This window comes from Oreochromis niloticus, linkage group LG15 (genome assembly GCF_001858045.2).
Source record: "Oreochromis niloticus isolate F11D_XX linkage group LG15, O_niloticus_UMD_NMBU, whole genome shotgun sequence".
Classification (NCBI taxonomy): domain Eukaryota; kingdom Metazoa; phylum Chordata; class Actinopteri; order Cichliformes; family Cichlidae; genus Oreochromis; species Oreochromis niloticus.
This window is the reverse complement of record NC_031980.2, coordinates 15,807,969-15,827,046: the sequence shown is the minus strand read 5'-3', so window position 1 is coordinate 15,827,046 and position 19,078 is coordinate 15,807,969. Positions and strand designations below refer to the sequence as shown.

General features: G+C 40.4%; 1 protein-coding gene across 3 annotated transcripts in view; it reads left to right on the top strand.

Moving 5' to 3' along the window:
- sipa1l1 (signal-induced proliferation-associated 1 like 1) overlaps positions 1-19,078 on the top strand; it is a 90,405-nt gene that overhangs the window by 48,011 nt on the left and 23,316 nt on the right. For 2 of the 3 annotated variants that reach the window (XM_025898772.1, XM_005475035.4), the window contains 8 exons: positions 5,366-5,478; positions 6,101-7,655; positions 7,901-8,123; positions 8,522-8,652; positions 11,341-11,529; positions 12,244-12,418; positions 14,305-14,408; positions 14,771-14,928. In XM_025898772.1, the coding sequence (XP_025754557.1) occupies positions 6,234-7,655; positions 7,901-8,123; positions 8,522-8,652; positions 11,341-11,529; positions 12,244-12,418; positions 14,305-14,408; positions 14,771-14,928 (2,402 nt within the window). In that variant the 5' untranslated portion in view covers positions 5,366-5,478; positions 6,101-6,233. The remainder of the gene's footprint in view (positions 1-5,365; positions 5,479-6,100; positions 7,656-7,900; positions 8,124-8,521; positions 8,653-11,340; positions 11,530-12,243; positions 12,419-14,304; positions 14,409-14,770; positions 14,929-19,078) is intronic. The other variant, XM_025898773.1, reaches the window with a different exon arrangement.

Here is a 19,078-nt window from a genome sequence, read left to right as displayed (position 1 = left end):
ACGGCATCGTACAGCTGTTCAGTGTCACATTCAAGAAAGCAGTTTGAGATGATCTGAACTTTGTGACGTGATGCGTTATCCTCCTGGAAGCAGCCATCAGAAGATGGGTGCAGTAGTCATAAAGTGACAGAAGCAGTCAGCCATTCTTCTCTGACCTCTGGCATCAACAAAGCATTTTGACTCAGAACTTCATCTCACTGGATATTTTCTCTTTTTTAGGCCATTCTCTGGCGAGAGACCTAAGAGATGGCTGTGTGGGGAGTTTCTGAAATACTCAGACCAACAAAGACAGGCACAAACAACTATGCGACATTCCAAGTCATTTAAATCGCCTTTCTTCCTCATTCTGATGCTTGGTTTGAACTTCAGGAGGTTGTTCCTAAATGCACTGGGTTAGTGCCATGCGAGTTTAACTAGTCTAAGAAGCGAAGTTGCCACTGAGTGTAGACACTCGTCGAAGTAATACTTTAACTTACATCCTATAGTTAGAACACATCAGCTGTGGTGATTATTACCATTTTTTTTTTAACATGGACAGCTGAAAAAATGAGAAATGTGTCTAATGGTTTTCATCTGACGTCACGTATAGCTGACGTGTTCCAATTACAAAACTCAAGTTGCAGTATTACTTCAATGAGAGGTTTCATGTCAGTTTATTTTTATTGAATGACAGGAAAAACTACACTCACCAGCCACTTCACCATATAAAAGGAAGTGTGTATGTGTGTGGGAGTGAATGCAACAAACCATCTGTTCTAGACATGACTTTTGTACCCGCAGTAATTGGTACAGCATTACATAATTCTTTGCAGGAAATGTTCGGGGGAATTACATACCATATCATCTCTGACTGGTAATGATGAGGTCACACTGAAGTCACTGTTAAGTGATTATTTATTCAGACAATTACACCAACTCCAGGTTGAAATCCTCATGGAAACTTTTATTGGAATGATGTGGCCGTAACTGCCAGTCGCCAAACAGTGACTGCTTAATTTAAGATAAATTAATGGGTTACAACAAAGGGATTTCCACATTCTGAATGTTACTTTAGAGCAGAAATGTTTGTTTTAGCAGAACACAAGAATATTTAAAGGGTGCTCCCAGTGATGACAAGCAGCCAACGCCCCTGTTCATGGTTTTGTTGCCTCAGAGGTTTTTAGCCAGAGGAAAAGAAAAATCACCAGAATTATAATCATTTCTTTTCTTTTCTTTTTTTTTTTTTTTAAACCATGTTATTAGCTCATTGTACCTCTGTACATAGTCATCCCCACAGCGATTCTGAGCCAAAACAAACCCTGCTTTTTTTGTTGTTTTTTTATGGTAATGGTGTCAGTTATACAATGCTAATTCCAGTAGTACTATTTCTTTTATAAATAGTAATGATTGTTTAACAGTGCTAACAAATTGCCTCACAGGAAGAAGGTCCTGGATTCAAATCCATCATCTGACTGGGGCTTTTCTGTGTGGAGTTTGTGTGTTTTCCCCGTTCCTGCACGGGTTCTCTCTGGGTACACTGGTTTCTCTCCTCAGTCTAAAGAAATTAAGTTAGTGGGGTTAGGTTAATTGCTGATTCTAAAATGGCCATAGGTATGAATGTGAGTGTTAATGGTGGTCTGTCTCTCTGTTTTAGCTCTGCAAGCTGTCCAGGTTGTACCCTGCCTCTCGCCCTATGATATCTGATTTATTATAATACATAGTAAATCTGCAGTATTGCAGTTAGTTTACATTTTTCCAAGTATGTCTCGAGACATTTATATGTCTGTATGTACAACAAAGTACTAGCCACTGTAATGATTCCTACTATGGAAATTTACAGTGACCAAGCTGTAAGACATCTGCAAATGCACAACAGTCAAATTAAAAATCATGTTTTTATTTTATTTTATTTTTGGGTTCGTTTTTTTGTGTGCAAAATTCCCACTGTAGAGAATTGAACTTGCTCTCATGTAAATGTCTAGATTTTTATCTTTAAAATCAAGTGCTTGATATGATATTACACACCCGCTTTCACTGTGTGATAATGTGCTTGGGGTCCCAGCCACTATCATTTGTAAGAAGTAAATAAGTCCCTCTGTCGACAGTTTCCTGCCAGCTGGGCCAACAGATAACATCAGCAGCCATTACATTCACTGGGCCAAGGATGCTGCGCGTTTACCTCAGGAATCGACCTCATTTAGACACTGCTAAAGGTTACTGAGTATCTGTCAGTATAATTGGTCCTCAGTGGCTGCATAGATGCGTGCAACGCCACATTCATTCATTTTGAATTCCCAGTCTTCCAGCCTAGCATACAGTTTAATCCTCTTCCTGTTTGCTCAGTTCTCAAACTCTTTCACTGTTTTTTTTTTTTTTTTTCCTCTCCACGTACTATCCAACTCATATTTTTTTTTTTTTAAAAAGTACTACGCAATCCTCTGTGGAATAAGTGAAGGGCACTCTGCAGCTAGTTATTTGGGATACAGTTTTTGAGTGGTAGTATCTTGGAGATAACACTGGTTCATAGCAGACTTTGTGGAACAGGAGGTAAAAACAAATGTGCTGTTTTTGATAGTGATAGCTGATGTGACACTGCTGATTTGAATGATCGAATATGTTCAAAAGACCAGCATGTGTGCTTTGTTTTTACCTCTGCACAGCCAAATGGATAATGGGACTATTTACCCAGGATGATATGTTCTGCTGAAATGATCAAAAATAAGCAGGAATGTCGTCGAGAACTATTCCTAATCAGATTTTGTGTAACAACAGAATATGTAAAACAGTTGTAAACAAGATTTGTATATAAATGGGAAAATTAGAAAAAATATTTTTAACCTAATATCAGCGCAGCAGATTTTGTGCAAATTAAGCAGCTTGTGGATATTTCTGGCACAAGTGATTAGAACATCCTCTTATTCTCTTGTTTGCATTAATTTGGGTAAGCAAAATTGAAATTTGTTCTTATTTGGTAGAAGAAGCCTCTTATGATTAGCTTCGAGGTCAGTAATGTTATCAACTTGTATTTACATACTTTTGTAATGAGCCTCAGGATTGAGTGTTATTGCGCAAGCGGTGTCCTCATCCACAAGGGCCTTTATCAGTCAGACAGTCTACAACAGAAGCTAGAGATCTCCTATTTTGGAATGACAAGTACTGCAGGCATTACTGTACTGCAAACAGAGTCGCAATGGCCAGTTTTGCCTGTAGTAGGACCAAAATGTGTCTGAATATTGGGAAACAGTCTTATAGTTTCTCAGCCCCTTCTTCTGCTTTGGTTAATGGGAGAATATCTGTTCATTTGAGTTTAATTAAAGGAGCTTCGGGTGGGAAAAGGTTGAACCAATCGATGTTGGTCTACAGTGGGTTGAAAGCATGCCAGCGTCGTACTGATTTTTGATATTTCCAATGAAGTAAAAAGTCTGACAAGCTTTTGCTGGCATAGAAGAAAATCCCTCGCAGGAGATTCATCTATATTCATGTTCTTTCAGTTTCACAGTTCGCACTCTTTTGAGACATTTGAAACTGTTTATAAAGCACCCAAGATGATTGTATATCTGTTCTACTAATGTGTTTCTGGAAAAAATGAATAAAAGCAAAACGCAGTGATTTGCAAATCATTGTAACCTGTTTGAAAACAGTTGTACTAATTTACCAGTTGAGACAAGACAATTGAGAATTGTTTTTTGTCCCAATACAATCTGCAGAAAATAGAGAGGCCTCTTCAGGAAATCCAAAATGTTCCCTTAGTGTTTGGCTCCTCATTATGTGTGTAAGGGAAATAGATACTTGTGCTCAGACACACATATGCTTAAGTGAAATGAGAAAGAATTTGGTGTGCAGTGAGCAGATTCTGTAGTACACCAAAGCACCTTAGATCTTTTTCAGATCAGGGTCAGGTTACAGATGGTATAAAAAAATATCTTAATTACTACTTGGAGCTGAACCACGTAGATGGTTTCGGTTTTAAAGACATTGGAGAAATTTGTGACATAACCATGAATCATGTTAGCGATCCAGTGTTTGTTCCACTTACATTAAAGATTACACTCAAAACGCTCAACAACTCTGCTACACCTGTTGTTGTGGTTTTCCCGGTTAATCCACAAACCAAGAAAAGGTAATTTCATGAAAACTGCTCACAGCGAGTTCTGTGAGAAGCGATCAATACCCCTCTTCTTTCTCACTCACTCACACATACACACACTCTTACTAAAACATGCACTGTACAAAACTCTGTATCACCATGGTGATTCAGAATGTGGTCTGAAAGGGAGAAGTGGTGCATCATTATGGACCCACCAGTAGACGAGCACATACTGGAGCAAGCTGGTCCTTCTTAAACTCGTGAATAGTGCTGTAAAGCAATTACTGCCACATTGTGTTTGACTGACTAAATGAGCTGCACATCCTTACTGTGGCATCCTGTGAGGGTTTTTTTGTGCTGTATTACTTTAATCTCCATCCTTAAGGTACTTAAGTGGCTCTAGTTATCTAATATATATTTTAACCTTATAATGTCTACTAGAGTACTTTTGCATGATCCACATTTCAAACAAATGTTTACTTACCTTGCACTGTGACTTGGTCCAGCCCCCAAGTTCATTCATTTTGCCAAACAACCTAACTTTACCTAACTTTGTCCTGATTGACTGCCACTATCAATGAGCCAGAGCTCTGCGGTGGACATGGCCATATTAAACCTGCTGATCTATAACATAATGGGTATATAAGAGAAGGAAAAAAAGCTGTCTGAAATAAGAGGAGTTTACTTTAGAGCAGGCTGAAGCGTAAGCTTTTTTTTAAAATGTTTTTATTATTTGTCGTGTTAATATTGGGCATCCACCATTGCATAAAGAGAAAGGGGGAAAAAAAATATTTTAAAGATATTTTTAAATATAGCATTTTTTTAAGACTCTTGCTGCTTGTTGAATACTAATACTTTTGATGTTATACGCTGGTAGTTTTATAACACATTGCAAAGTCTAAGCTAAGAAGCTCCAATTTCGGAAAAAGGGTTTTGCTGGGAAATGTACTCTAAAGAGCCTGAGGAGACATCATTCTCAACTTTACAGGCTGTGAAATACTCCCTATGACTAGATAGCAGACTGGGCTTGATGTGTAAAATTACTAGGTTCTCATGTAGCTGTTAATTAAATAACAGGGGATCTAATCTTTGACACTGCAGTAAAAATGGATAGACTCTAAATCCTAGAGTATATTCTGTATGCTGTGTATGAGGATCTCAAAATTTCACAAAAATACCGTAGTTTCCTATTTCTTTACTACTGCAGTAGAGTATCTGAAAGAAATGTAATACTAAAGAGTATGTAGCACTGAATGTAATTTGGGTTGTAATCTGACTTGTCTTCGGTCTTCTTCTCAGTTGCCGAGTTCCAGATAGTCACCTGATTCCTAAGCAGACTGCTTGTAAGAATCTTCAACAATAAAAGTTGGCCATCAACTCATTTCTCTTCATCAAGACTCACTACTGTAGAGGTACAAAATAATTTCCCCCCTTTTTAATGGTTAAAATCATTAGCGCCATTTATTCTTCTAGATTGTCCTCGTGTAAGCTGACCATTGGGCATATCGTCTCCAGACATGACAGGCTTTTCATGAATGTAATATATCCTGATCACACTTGCCTTATGGTGTCCAAAATCCCCCCAAAGAGATGGACTCTTTTGGTTCCTACAATGATTTTTATTTATTTATTTATGTAGTTCTCTTTTTTGGGAGCATTTTTTAAGGGTTATGTTTTCAGAAATCCAATGCTGCTGTAAGGCAGTTCTCATTTAGTTCCGTTGTATGCACCTTGTAGAAAATATAAATTAGATTTTTTGGTGAACTTTCTCTTAATGTCCCAAGTATTGTGATGCAACTATTGATAAGTGTTGAATATAATATGTATATTGCAATTTTTAATTAAACCTTTTGAAAGCTCAGTGTTTGACCTGTAAAATTCCAACTCATTTTTCCATTGGTTCTTAAGCTTTAACCATTTCACTGCTCCCCTTTTGTTAAGTATAGTTATTAAATATTGGTCTACAATAATTATTATATTACTAAAGAAAATATTGAATTTTTCCTGTTTACTTTTCCTTTTCTGTTTCCACAGCACTAAATGTCCCTTAGCCTCTTGAATCACTTCACTCAGTGGCCGTTATGTTGACCCGAATCTAATCTCATTAGCACCCCATCCTTACCTTTCCCTCCCATCTCCCCTCCCAACACCATTTCCCGACTCCGTCATGACCAGTCTGAAGCGCTCTCAAACAGAGCGCTCAGTTGGGGGCTCGGTGTCGGCTACCGATGAGTTCTACACTCGTCGTCTGCGACTGCCTAATGGAGGGGCACCACCACCTCGCAGTGAGAGCGCCCACATCTCCTCTTCTTCAACCACGGGCACCAACCCTGGTGTCCCAAAGATGGGGGTTCGGGCTCGTGTAGCTGACTGGCCGCCAAGAAAAGATGGGGGAGGAGGGGGTGTTTGGCACATCACCGTGGAAACAGACTCACCCAGCTCTACCAACACCACTAGCTCTTCAGGGTCAGGAAGTGGAGATAGAGAAAGACTTGAAAGAGGGGGAGGAGGTGGTGGTGGAGGAGGTGGTAGTGGTGGTAGTGGTAGTGGTGGCAGTGGAGGAGGGGGGGTGTCAGCCGTCACAGCCCATAGCAATCTCTCAGCCAAGCTGGGTCACCTGATAAGCCCACAGGACTCATCCATGCTGCGCAACATCCATAACACACTAAAGAGCAAGATGCAAAGCAAGGGGAAGGACAATCGCTTCCTGTCACCGGATGGCTATCTGGGTTCCCCTCGCAAGGGCATGAGACGCATCCGCCAACGCAGTAACAGTGATATAACTATCAGTGAGCTCGACGGGGATGGGAACGAGGGCTGGTCGTTCTCCGGGTGGACACCCATGCACCGGGAATATGGCAGCACTTCATCTATAGACAAGCATGGTGTGTCAGGAGAGAGCTTCTTTGATATGCTAAAGGGATACCAGTCCGCTGAGGCCCCGGATCAGCGAAGCCCAGCTCCAGAAAGGCTAACAGAACTCCTTACTGTTGCTCCCATCAAACAGGCTGCTCTGGATCTGCCAGATGGACCTTTAGGTCCAGCCAGAGGTAGTCCTGCCAGTCGGCTGAAGGAGCGAGAGAAGCATTTGAAGAGAAGGTCAAAATCAGAAACGGGTGGAGAGTCTATCTTCCGTAAGCTGCGCAGTGTAAAGGTGGAGGGTGACACATCAAGGGCTGGCTCAGATGCTGAAGATGGTGGGAAAGGGGATGAGAGTGGACCACCTCCCAAACCCTGGGCGTGCCAAAAGGGATTTGCCCATTTTGATGTTCAGTCTCTACTCTTTGACCTCAATGAGGCGATTCAAAGTCGGCAATCTGGAGCCAAACGCAAAAACACCACTACTGGTGCCTCTGCTGCTGCTGCCGCCTCTGCTTCGGCCTCGTCCTCCCTTTCGTCTAATCAGAGTGGAGTGTATGGGTCACCTTGTGGCTCCCAAGAAGAGCTAAGCAAGGAGGGGACAGGAGGCGGTACCAACCCTGCCTTGGACCCTGGCGATGATAAGAGCAATGATTTGGTTCTCAGCTGCCCTTGTTTCAGGAATGAGATTGGTGGAGAGGGTGAAAGGAACATTTCTCCTGTTAAACAGGTAGGTCTGCTTGAGTAGTCATTATATTTTCTTAGATATATGCAAATATTGTAATGCATTTTAATATATAAAACGGTTTCTCGGGTTCTGCTGTTTTAATATTGATGCTACAGTCTGTAGATCTGCATTTTGAAAACACACTTAAAAGCGCTCAGATTTCTGCATATTTAAGATGTAAAGATAAAAATAGGATGATGTGGTTTACAGCTTGCTGGCTTTACCTTTCCTTTTTATTAATCTTCCAGCAGGGAAGCATAGGAAGCGGTGGGAGCTCAAGCAATTCCTCTGGCAGTACAGAAGAAGGTCCTTTGGATGCCACCCTCACTACCCATTTTACCAATGCAGGTGTGGCTGTGTTGGAGGCTTCCAAGGACGGGCCTAGTCAACATGCCGACAGGTCCAAACGATACATTGTGGAACATGTTGACCTTGGCGCCTATTACTACCGAAAGTACTTTTATCTCAGAGGTGAGAAAATTGGATAGTTTGGGCTTTTTTGATTTGTAATTCTTCAACTTTAATGGGTGCGTTTCAATTTGTCTTACTGAACGTTTCCAGTCTTAGAGCAAATGCTGTGGACTGTATTGGCAGAGAAAATACCATTTGTAGTGTTTTAGACACTAATTAGACAAGGTGCAAAAGTTATACTTCATTCTGCATTACACGTGAGAAAACCTGGGAACCAGCGAAGAGTAATTAGTAAAGGTGTGAACGTTCTGTAAAGTTTTAATAGTTGATATAATTCAGCTACAATACATATAGTGGAATAATCGCTCAGGTTTTCTTCGTTTCTGTAGTTTTATCTCTCCTTTTCTCTGTCATCAATTTATGTCTGCGTCTGAAATCCCAATGCTCTTCACCCCTAGAGCACTGGAATTACCTGGGGGTAGACGAGAATCTGGGCCCTGTGGCGGTGAGTCTGAGAAGGGAGAAGCTGGAGGAACACAAAGACCATGGACAGCAGTACAACTACAGGGTCATTTTCAGAACGAGTGAGGTAACATACATTCTGACAAATAGTGTGCTGTCTGTCTGATGTGTTCACGATTTTGTTATATAATTATTATTTTTTTAATAAAGTTTTCATTCACCAGGGTAAGCTTGTAGCTTTTCTAGCTATTCCCACTGTGAAAGTTCATGTGAACATATCTGTCAGTATTTAGTATGCTCTCCTGAGTGATCTTCCTGAAATGCTTTTATGAGTTCAAACTGTGTAGGAGTTGACATATAAGAACTGCTCCCTGCTTATTGATGAAGCCAGTTGGGGGGAGACATTATAAAAGCTTCAGCTCAAGGCTGTCGTACACAGCTCAGGATGCTACCGCCTCCGCTCCTTGATACCACCATAAATTACTGCCCATTTGATCTTGTTTTTATAGTTTCCTCCCATTTGTTTAGCCCAAATTCTCCATTTTTTCGTGAATCCCTCTAGCCCTTGTTTCCATCAGTAGACACAGTAGAACTATAGATGCACGTCCTTATTCGCTGAGCCGAACACCCACCCACCATCTTTGTCAGCCTTCATCTTTGAAGGGCTGAGCTGTGCCATTTTGCAGCTCAACGACACTAAAATAGCACCTGAGGTATTTGAGTGAAGAAGGTAAAGCATTGCTTTTCTATTAAAGCGTGCCATGAGTAATAGCCCTTGCAATCTCTTGGGATGACGCACGACCTACTGTGCTATGTTTTCCTCTATTTTTCTTTCCTTCTCTTGCCTCTCAGTCTCTTCTCTAATTGCTATTTTCAGAGCAGGGAGCTTCACAGGTTTAGATATATTTGTGTGCCTGTGTGGGAGTGAGTGGGTTGCACTAATGTTGAAGACAAAAGTCCAGGGACCAAAGAGGACGACTGTCCTTTTAATACTGCCCATGTTGAGTTTAAAGTGCTTTTCTTCTTCGGTTTGTTTAGTACTGAGTGTGCTGGCACCGATTCTGGACTTTCCAAACACCACGTGAAGGCAAAAACACACTTACAAGTGGCATGGGACCACTACTGACTAACAGCTGTTAGTTGATAGTAGATATTCAGATTCTGGACTTTCAACAGTCTTCCTGATTTATTCATGGATGTCCTCGTTGAGCTTGTTTTACCCTGAAGCCTTAGTATTCACACTGGAAGCTACAGCAGCAAAACCTACACTCTATTTATTTTCTCCCTTAGCCAGACACTTTTCTGCATTTTGCTTTCCCTGTACCAGCAGAGAGTGGAAAAAAATATCTGTTTTTAGACTGGATTTTGTGGAAAAAGATTAATTTCACGAGTGATCCTAAACTGAATTTAATTGCATAGATCTTAAGGCCTCATCACAGGCTTCCTTCCAGTTTTCCCAAAATAGAGTTACTAGTATCCTACAGAGGGCTGGATAGCTAGTCATGCTGTTATTGTTGCCTGTTACAAAGAACAAACACACTGCGTGGAGCAGGAAGGAAGAGCCAAGAGAAGAATTATCTAACCAGCAACTAATCTGGACTCGATCTGACGGGTGTGCTATGAAGCAAGTTTATTTGCATTAACGGGCTGGATAAGCAGAAGCTTAAAACTATCAGCTTTCTCTTTGAACCTAGGTGTTCTTCATTTAACTCTTCTTCCTTTTTTTTTTTAGTCTCTTGCTTGAGTGCTGCCTGCTTCAAGACGAGCAGGTTATGGAGAGCTATGAAGAACACAAAGCAAAGTCTTTTGGCATAAAGATAGAAATGCAGTCAAACAGTGTCTCAATATTCCATATTTTCCCGCTATGCATTTAATTTCTAACATAAATGCTGTGCATTAAAGCTTTCAAATTTTAACTTGATATATTTAAATATGATATCTAAAGAGTTTAATATGCTCCCATATTGAGGGATAAGTGGAAATCACTTCAGTTTTAGCCAAATCAAAGTGAATTTCATTTTAATCATTGAATATTCTGTGATGAATACCAATAGACCAATCAAATTTCCATTAGCTGTGGAAGCAGTGTAAAACTGCACAAAGCATAAAAATGATTAAATCTGCACCATCAGCAGGAGAAGTGAAAGGGTTGCTAAAACTATGAGCAAATAGTTTTTTACGAGACCACAAAGGTCTCGTAAGCTGGATAGTGTTGTGGTAAGACCACACACCTTTAGAGCGGAAGTCGCAAGTTCGATTCCCTCCCAGTATCCAGTAAAGGTCCTGGCTAGGCCCCCCATGCCAAACACCAAGCCCTGGAATGGCGCGGCTACGTCTGCAGCCTGTCCACAGCTCGGGCACGACACATTTCACTGCATGTTGTACTCTGTATGATCATGTATGTGACCAATAAAGAGAGTTTCTTTCTTAAATATTAACAAATGGCTGTGCCATATTGTAGTTTTCTGTTTATAGTGTATTATGCTTTTATGTAATTGAATGTAAAAGAAAGGGTTAGAAATTAGCAACAGCTATAAACTCATGCTTCTGTGAGTTTCATGCGCCGTATTAAAACCATGTTAAACTCATTTTTTCCTTTTTAAGTAAGTTGAAATTGAAATCTTGATATTTTTTGATGGTTTGATTCGATACTGACAAGGGTCGGCTAGAATAGACTCCAACAACCGTGAACTGGATAAGTAGAAGAAGATTGATGGATGGAGTATTAGGGTATTTTAAAGTGAAAATGATAATAGCTTTGACCCCTGCAATTGTGTTTTTGTTGTTCTTTTCCTGCATTATGGGTGGTCTCCAGCTAAATACTCTGCGGGGTTCCATCCTGGAAGATGCTGTACCTTCGACGTCCAAGCATGGTCTAGGTCGAGGCTTGCCCCTCAAAGAAGTGCTGGAGTACCTCGTGCCTGAGCTCAATGTTCACTGCTTACGCCTGGCACTCAACACACCTAAGGTCACTGAGCAGCTGATGAAGCTGGACGAGCAGGGGGTAAGGAGATGCAGCGAGCACGTCTTGAGGTTTGATTGTGGGTTATGATGGGCCGGATGAATCTGCTTGATTAATTCCTTTGATTGCGCACATTTGATTACTGCTTTCCATTTAGTGAAAAGACAGTGTCATGCAGACATGGCATCTGCTGAATAGGGTGCGATCCTTTCGTGCGTGCATTCGATCGGTCTTTGAGCCGAAGAACTTTTCCAGCTGGTAACCTGTACTATAGACTATGCAAAGCAAACGATTGTCATTTGGCATTTCATGAATCGTTTAGTGTGTGGGTGTTTTTCTGTGAAGGGGATGTTTCACTGTTGAACTAAATTCTTTTTATTTATTTTTGTTGTATCTCTTTATTTACTCCCACAGACCGTTATGTGGAATTTATCTGAAGAAACTGTTTATATGCATACTGTGTCGATGCATGCACACACAACATAGCCCTTTAAAAAAAATTATATATACACTCAAAAGCTCTTTGATACTTATGCTTTCTGATGCAGTTATCAGAAGCCGAAACCTCTGAAAATGTCAACATGATTTCTTAGGAAAATGGCACAAAATCACTACAGAACAACCCAAGGTTATTCTTAAAATGTCAACATGAGTCCTGCCTCAAATGTCAACATGGTTACTCTGACATGACTTCCACACAGTAATCTCCAGTTGTTTCTCCCCTTTTCATTGGAATAATGTTTGTTCTCTCTGCAGCTGAGTTTTCAGCGAAAGGTGGGGGTGATGTACTGCATGGCGGGTCAGAGCAGCGAGGAGGAGATGTACAACAACGAAGCGGCTGGGCCTGCACTAGAGGAGTTCCTCCATCTGCTGGGCGAGAGGGTTCGTCTTAAAGGCTTCACCAAGTATCGAGCTCAGCTGGACACAAAGAGTATGTACATTTGCAAAAAACTGCGAGGTGCCAGTGAGGGTGTGAGGGAACCTTTATATTTGATCTTACGCGCTGACATTGATCCTGTCTAATCCAGCACAGCAGGTAGTAAATTAGTAAATTGGCACGCACTAAATAGAAGTTTGCATTGATCAAAAAGTGCTGAGTTCAGTTGCCCAGCAAGTATTTGATGGATTGGAGCATGCAGGGGGTCGTCAGAGTCTTTTAGATTATGTGTATACAGACATGGGTTCAGTGCCTGAACTTGCATTACGATAAGCACATTAGACCTCATTCACATGTTAAAGGACTGGTCAGTGACTCCCTGGCATCTTCTGGTTGCTAGGGAAAAGTGTATATTCTCTGACCAGTCGGGGAGTGATTGCTGCACCAAAAACTTCCTTTAGATTGCTTTGGTCACTAACAGATAGTTTGCATGGAAGATGGCAACTTGCCTCCAAACACTTGCCAGCTGAGTGGTAGTAAAACTTGGAAAAATGTGTGATCCAAACTGGAAACTGGAGAGGGAAAACAAGCACAACTTTTACTTTGAAGATGATCGGGCTTTGTTTCTGGTTGCTCTTTTTTGAGTACCGTTGGGAAAGTAGTTGACAAGCGTTTGCCCTTGGTGTAGCACCGTACACCTTTTCTCATCCAACTTGGCCTAGTGGCTGTGGGCAACTTCTCGTACCAACTTACCAGTTAGGGAACAAACGATTTTATCTAGTGACATGTGGTTGGTGGGGTTGAGGGGTTACTGACTGGTCAACGTCTGTATGATTTGGAGTTTAGCAAGTGATTTTATAGTTCATCATCAATCTCCAGCAGATGCAAATACTCCAAACTGTGTTTTTCAGTAAGAGAGCTGAGTAAAACTGAAATCTGTCCAAGTGTTTCTTCGTGCAGTGATGGCTAAATAACAGATTGTCTTCTTTGAGTATTGCACTAGTACTAAATAATTGTTTCCTTATAAAATGTTTGTTACACTTTTTATTAGGATGAGAGTATGTAATGTAAACAGTGGAATTAATTGTTGAGGTTGTAAGTTATTATAGCATTTAACTTGATTTCATTTCCTTGCCCTTGGCACCTAAATTCCTTGCAGTTTTCAAAACATTTAATTATGAGCAGATGGAATACATGTTTTGAAATTTTCTGATTCTGCTTTGCTCCTCCCCCCATTTTCAACTCCAGTCCCCTTAAATCCCCCTCACTTCCTTGACTTCGTTCACCGATTCTTAAGTTTCCTCAGATGTTTCTTCAGACATGTGACAGATGGCCTTTGGTTTCAGATTACTGTATTTTCTTTTGGACACTGATATTGATCCTCTGTGGTTCTGCCCTTCTCCTTTGCCAGACCACCTGTGTTTGTTCCAAACAGAATTGATGTCCACTTTATTTTTGCTACCTCTGTGACATTTCCAAGCCTGTGTATGATATTATGTTATCCATATTATCCCTGCATGAACTAAGCCATTGCCCAATACCCTGTGAGACAAAAACTGCCCCAATCAATTTTTGCAGGATGTGTAATACAACCGTTAGTAGCCTCTAGCAAATTGAATACAGCCATGCAACGCCCTCCTTAATGAATGCGTGTAATTAATTGAGGTAATCTAACTGGTTTAAGTACGGCCTTTAAATACCTTGTGACTGTTTGGCTCTCTAAATGGAAAACATCAACAGCCTGGTGAGGTAGTGCAGTGGCTCCCTGACTGTAAAGAGGTGAGCGTGTTTTAGGGCCATCTGAACGGCATATAGTGGAGACGAGCATGGGGGAAGAAAATTAAACTAAAACCATCGAGTGTATCACAAAGAATGAATGTGAACTTGATTTTTTATTTTCCTGAAGTATGAGACATTTATTGCAGTTTTCTCCTTCTCAGCTGACTCGACTGGCACCCACTCGTTGTATACTACATACAAGGATTATGAGATCATGTTCCATGTGTCCACCATGCTGCCCTACACACCCAACAATAAGCAACAGGTATGTTAATTTACAGGGCTCACAGCTTGGATACACTAAAATACCTTTGGATCCACCAGCAAGTTGTGGCTTTTCATTAGAGAAAGTAGTAATCCATGGTATGCACATTTTTAGAGTTAATACGATCCTGTTCTTTGTGTATATAAATGTAGTCAAGGAGGACCTGCAGAGAGTTGGTAAGACAGAGGAGGATGCTAGAGGATGGTGTCAGATAGAGGCAGATAATTCACTGTGGCGACCCTTAAAGGCCGAAACAAGAGAAACAACAGTAGCTCAAGTGTTGTTATTTTTTTCCTCTAGATGTCGAATTAATTACGTTATGTTAATTAACTTTAGCTTCTCTCTTTGAAAATGTTTTCCAGTTGCTGCGGAAGCGACATATCGGGAATGATATCGTCACGATTGTGTTCCAGGAACCCGGGGCGCTCCCCTTCACTCCTAAAAACATCCGCTCACACTTTCAGCACGTCTTTGTGATTGTGCGAGCACATAACCCTTGCTCCGAAAACACCTCCTACAGGTGAGATTCAAGAGTAAAATAAAATGCTGCATACTACTTTTCAAACTGTGCCCTGTTTGAAGCCTAAACAGTGCTAAAATAACCAGATTGATGCTGTAATTTAGACTTAGTCAAGTCAATGAGAATCCAGTCAGTCTACTTGAATCTGGAGAGGTTACGTCCAGACTGGCATTATTCAAAGCAATACATGTCAAAATGTGACAGTTAAGGAAGGTGAGTTCAAAAACTACACACTGAACTAAAAAATAAGGGCTGTAGAGGTCGGTTGGAACAATCCTTTCTATGTCTTTTCATTACATTAGAGGTTATCTAAGGCCAATTCTTTACCTGCCTTTTCAAAATGTCTGGAAAAATCCTGCATTTGAGGACTTGCATGTGACTTATGATTCACTTTTCATCACTTCAAAAACAATAATGCTCTCATCCTTCTGCTCCGATTGTTGCACGGCTCTCGTTGCCTTTGCAGTTCCATCATGGAGTAGGCTGAGAGTGTTGAGAGCCCTCTCTACAACTCGCGAATTATTTCCCCGCTGTGAGAGGGTGTAATATTAAATACAATGTACGAGTCTGAAATAATTTTTAAGAAATTATTTATATTCTGCCTTTGCAGTCTTTCGTGTTCGGCGCTGTTCAGATTTGAAGGGCATTTCATTTAGCTCATTCCTGGCTCTGTCTTTTTATCTAGTTTTCTGTCATTCTCTCTTATCTTGCTCTCTAGGACTCTGCCTCCCTCTCCCACTAATGGCTGTTTTAATTGCTGTCAGAGCACATTGTGTGAGGACTTAATTGTCCCCCGTGGGGCTACTTCACTACTAAACAACAGCACCACACATACACAAACACATGTGAGCAAAGCAGCCAATAATGAATTGAATAGAAGAAGAGCAAGTACTATTGACATCTGCCTTATGCGACTCACAAACGCAAGTTAAGTTTTCTGAAGTGAAAAGGAGTTTTCTGCACACCATATAAAGGTGAAACATCAGCTTTCAAAAATAAATTATGATTCATAGTCACCACAGGAAATTGACTGAGTCATAAGATATTAAGCAAAGGCGACCTAAATGCTTTGAAGCTTTGGTTTGTTTTCTTAAGGTTTGTGAAGACGGGGGCATACACACTTGGTACTGAACTACTTCACTGTTCTGTTCAATTTGTCATTTTGAAAGTGGGAAAATTCTGGGTTCACCGTGCCTTGCACCTGCTTTCAAACATTTAGAGATCAAAACATAAACTATTCTGCTCGCTCAATGTCTGCTCTTAGTGGAAATGTAAAAAAACGATTTCTTTTGTTTGATATGAATAGAGCAAAGTACAATAAAATGTGTAACCACATTTAATGTAAACCAGGATGTCTTTTCTGTTCACTGCTCTAATGCTGCTAGTATCCTGTACAGTTAAATGTAATTGCCTGTTAATACAAAATAGGCTACTCTGAAATAATGATATTTTGATGGCTGCAACCCAAACTGATTTTGTTATAAGACCTAGTCCGTGAGCCAAAGGCATTAGAGTGCTGCCGAAAGCGATACTGTACGCGTAACTGAAAACTGATGGAGGATTTCATTTAAAGGATTATACTGGCATTTTCACTGTAATCAAAAAATTAGGTAATTTGAGTTCACTCTGTGAAAAGAAAATAATGCAGAAATCTACAGATGTCTTTGGGGCTGAAAACTTCTGTAAAATACAGCTACAGAGAAATGATGCGTCCTCACCAGAGACTGGAGAAGCACGATACTCAAATGCTCGAGTAACAGTTTATTTTAAAGGTGTGAAAAATGGTCTCTTTCCTACACGGCTTAAGGTCAAGTGGGCACAAGTGTATTTACAGTACAGTGCAAAAGCCTTGAACCACCCCTCGTTTTTTTTTTTTAAATATTTTACTTCTAAGGAATAAGACTTAAGGCACATAACTGATGGAGCTTGACCAGTATTATGTGTGCACATAGCATAAATCTTGATACTTGTTTTCACACCAAAGTTTGAACGTGATCTGACGTTGTGAGTTTGACCTAAAAACTTCCCGTAGCCATGTATGCTTTGCATTCTGGGATGCGGTAAGGTACTATAGATGTGTAAAGGTCAGCACGGATGGGTGACTGCTCGTGTTCTCCAATAGTCCAGAACACAGCATCTTCTCCCTGTATTTACTTTTGTTGCTCTTGCCCGAGACACATCTGGCCAATGAGCGGACTGAAAGTTTGTAATGGCACATTTTGATTCGCCTGGTTTTCTGTCTTTGTTTTAAAAAAAGAAACTAAGCAATTGGGGAAAAAGCTGCATGTTCACAAACTTTTTAACTAAGTCAGGTGCATATTTTTGTGCATGTTTCAATAAATTGCTGCACCCCTATCCAGTTTAGCTAGAAAAATATAAAGAAATGAGGTGTGCCCCAAGAGTTACAGGTAACTTTATATCTATGCAAAATGGTGTCTATACCTTCAGAGATGTTGTCTTTTTTGATGCTTCCATGATAGAGTAGACACTTCCACACAGTCCAAAAAATGGTCCCATTGCCTCTGGTTCATATTGGATTGCCTTTGAAGAAGGCACAGTTTCTGAAGTGCATCATCATCTCCTGACAGATGTCGCACGCTCACTGAGGCTGTTGACATTCATGCCCCAGCTGGAGCCATAAGGCTGGCAGCCGTCAGATAGTTTCCTCTTAGATATTGTTTCCTCTCGTCTTTAGGTGGTGGTCCGTAGTTGTGTTTTGATCGACACAATAAAGTGATTCATTCCACAACTCGCAGCTTTTGTTCACAGTCGAGCGTAAACTTTGAGATGTCACACATGCAGGAGCTGCCTGAATGGCTCTTCGATATGTCTCAGCACTCCATTTGGAAACTACTAGTGTGGTTACTTATTTCCTCTTCAATGATAAATTCATTGGTACCTTAACAATGTTGTTCTTGCGTCAGCATAATGTTGCCATCCTGGACTGTTGGAAATTGCAGCTGACCAATCACATTGTGATGTAATAACTTTGGAATGTGAAAAAAAAAAAGGTTTTCATAAAACGCATAAAACAGTTAGAATTTCTCGAAAAGGTTTTATCCCCACAAATTTGAATTCTTTTAACTCTTTGCATGACCCTTAGCTAAAAAGTCACTACATAAACAAAACCTCAAAACTTTTAGATAACAAAAATAGTCCGTGCTTTGAATATTAGTTGTCTAAAGTAGACAAAAACATAATGTATACCTTCCCCATATCCACACTCTCACAATCTCGCACTCCATCAGGTATTGACATGTTCTTTTTCTTGGCCTGGCTCAGTGGGCAGCAGGTCGTAGATACTGGAAGAGCAGAACTGCCCACACATTGGATATTTATAAGACCACAAATCAGTGAAAGCCACAGGAATGTGCTCTTTCATTTCTTTTACCAAACCTCCTGCCATAAGGATCACACAGCAGCCTCACAGTGCAGCAGTTCCCCAACACTCCTTTTCCTCTCTGTCTTCCTCACTCGCTTTTCTCATTCCTTCTCCTCATTCCCCCCCTCCACATTCATTATTTCTTAATGCTCTTTCAGTCTTTTCCCCTTGCTTTCATACCTCTACCTATCTCTCTCCATCACTTTTCTCTGTCCTGCATGAGTCACAGGTCTTTGGTTGACTGACTCACAGGTGTTTGAGATCAGTACAAGTGCTTTTAGAGCTCCAGTATAATTCATTGAGTGATGCTGTAGTGATGGAGAAGAATAAGAATAAAAGGTCACATTTTATTGTAACCATTTGTTCTCCCATCGTATAATCTCTCAAATACCCGGCATGGTTCATTTGTTATCGACAGAAGCCCTGGCTAATAGAGCTATGCCGCTGCCAGTTTCTCATCAGATTTGAGGTTATTTTTTTTTTTTAGAGTTGGATTATATGCTAGTAACAGTTTTAATAAGGATGCTACAGGGCAAAATACTTTCATGTAATGTCACTTTATATCTCACTTAAACTCTTTACTGCTGCACTTTATGGTTATTTTAATCCTTCAATAGAGAGACATCAGAATTAGGAAGACTTCTAATTTTCCCTGGACACGATATATTTTTTTAAGATGTTATTAAAAAAAAACAACTTTAATTAATTTAATTTAATGGAATTTTATTTCAAATTACATATAATTAAATGTACCTACAAATGCTTAAA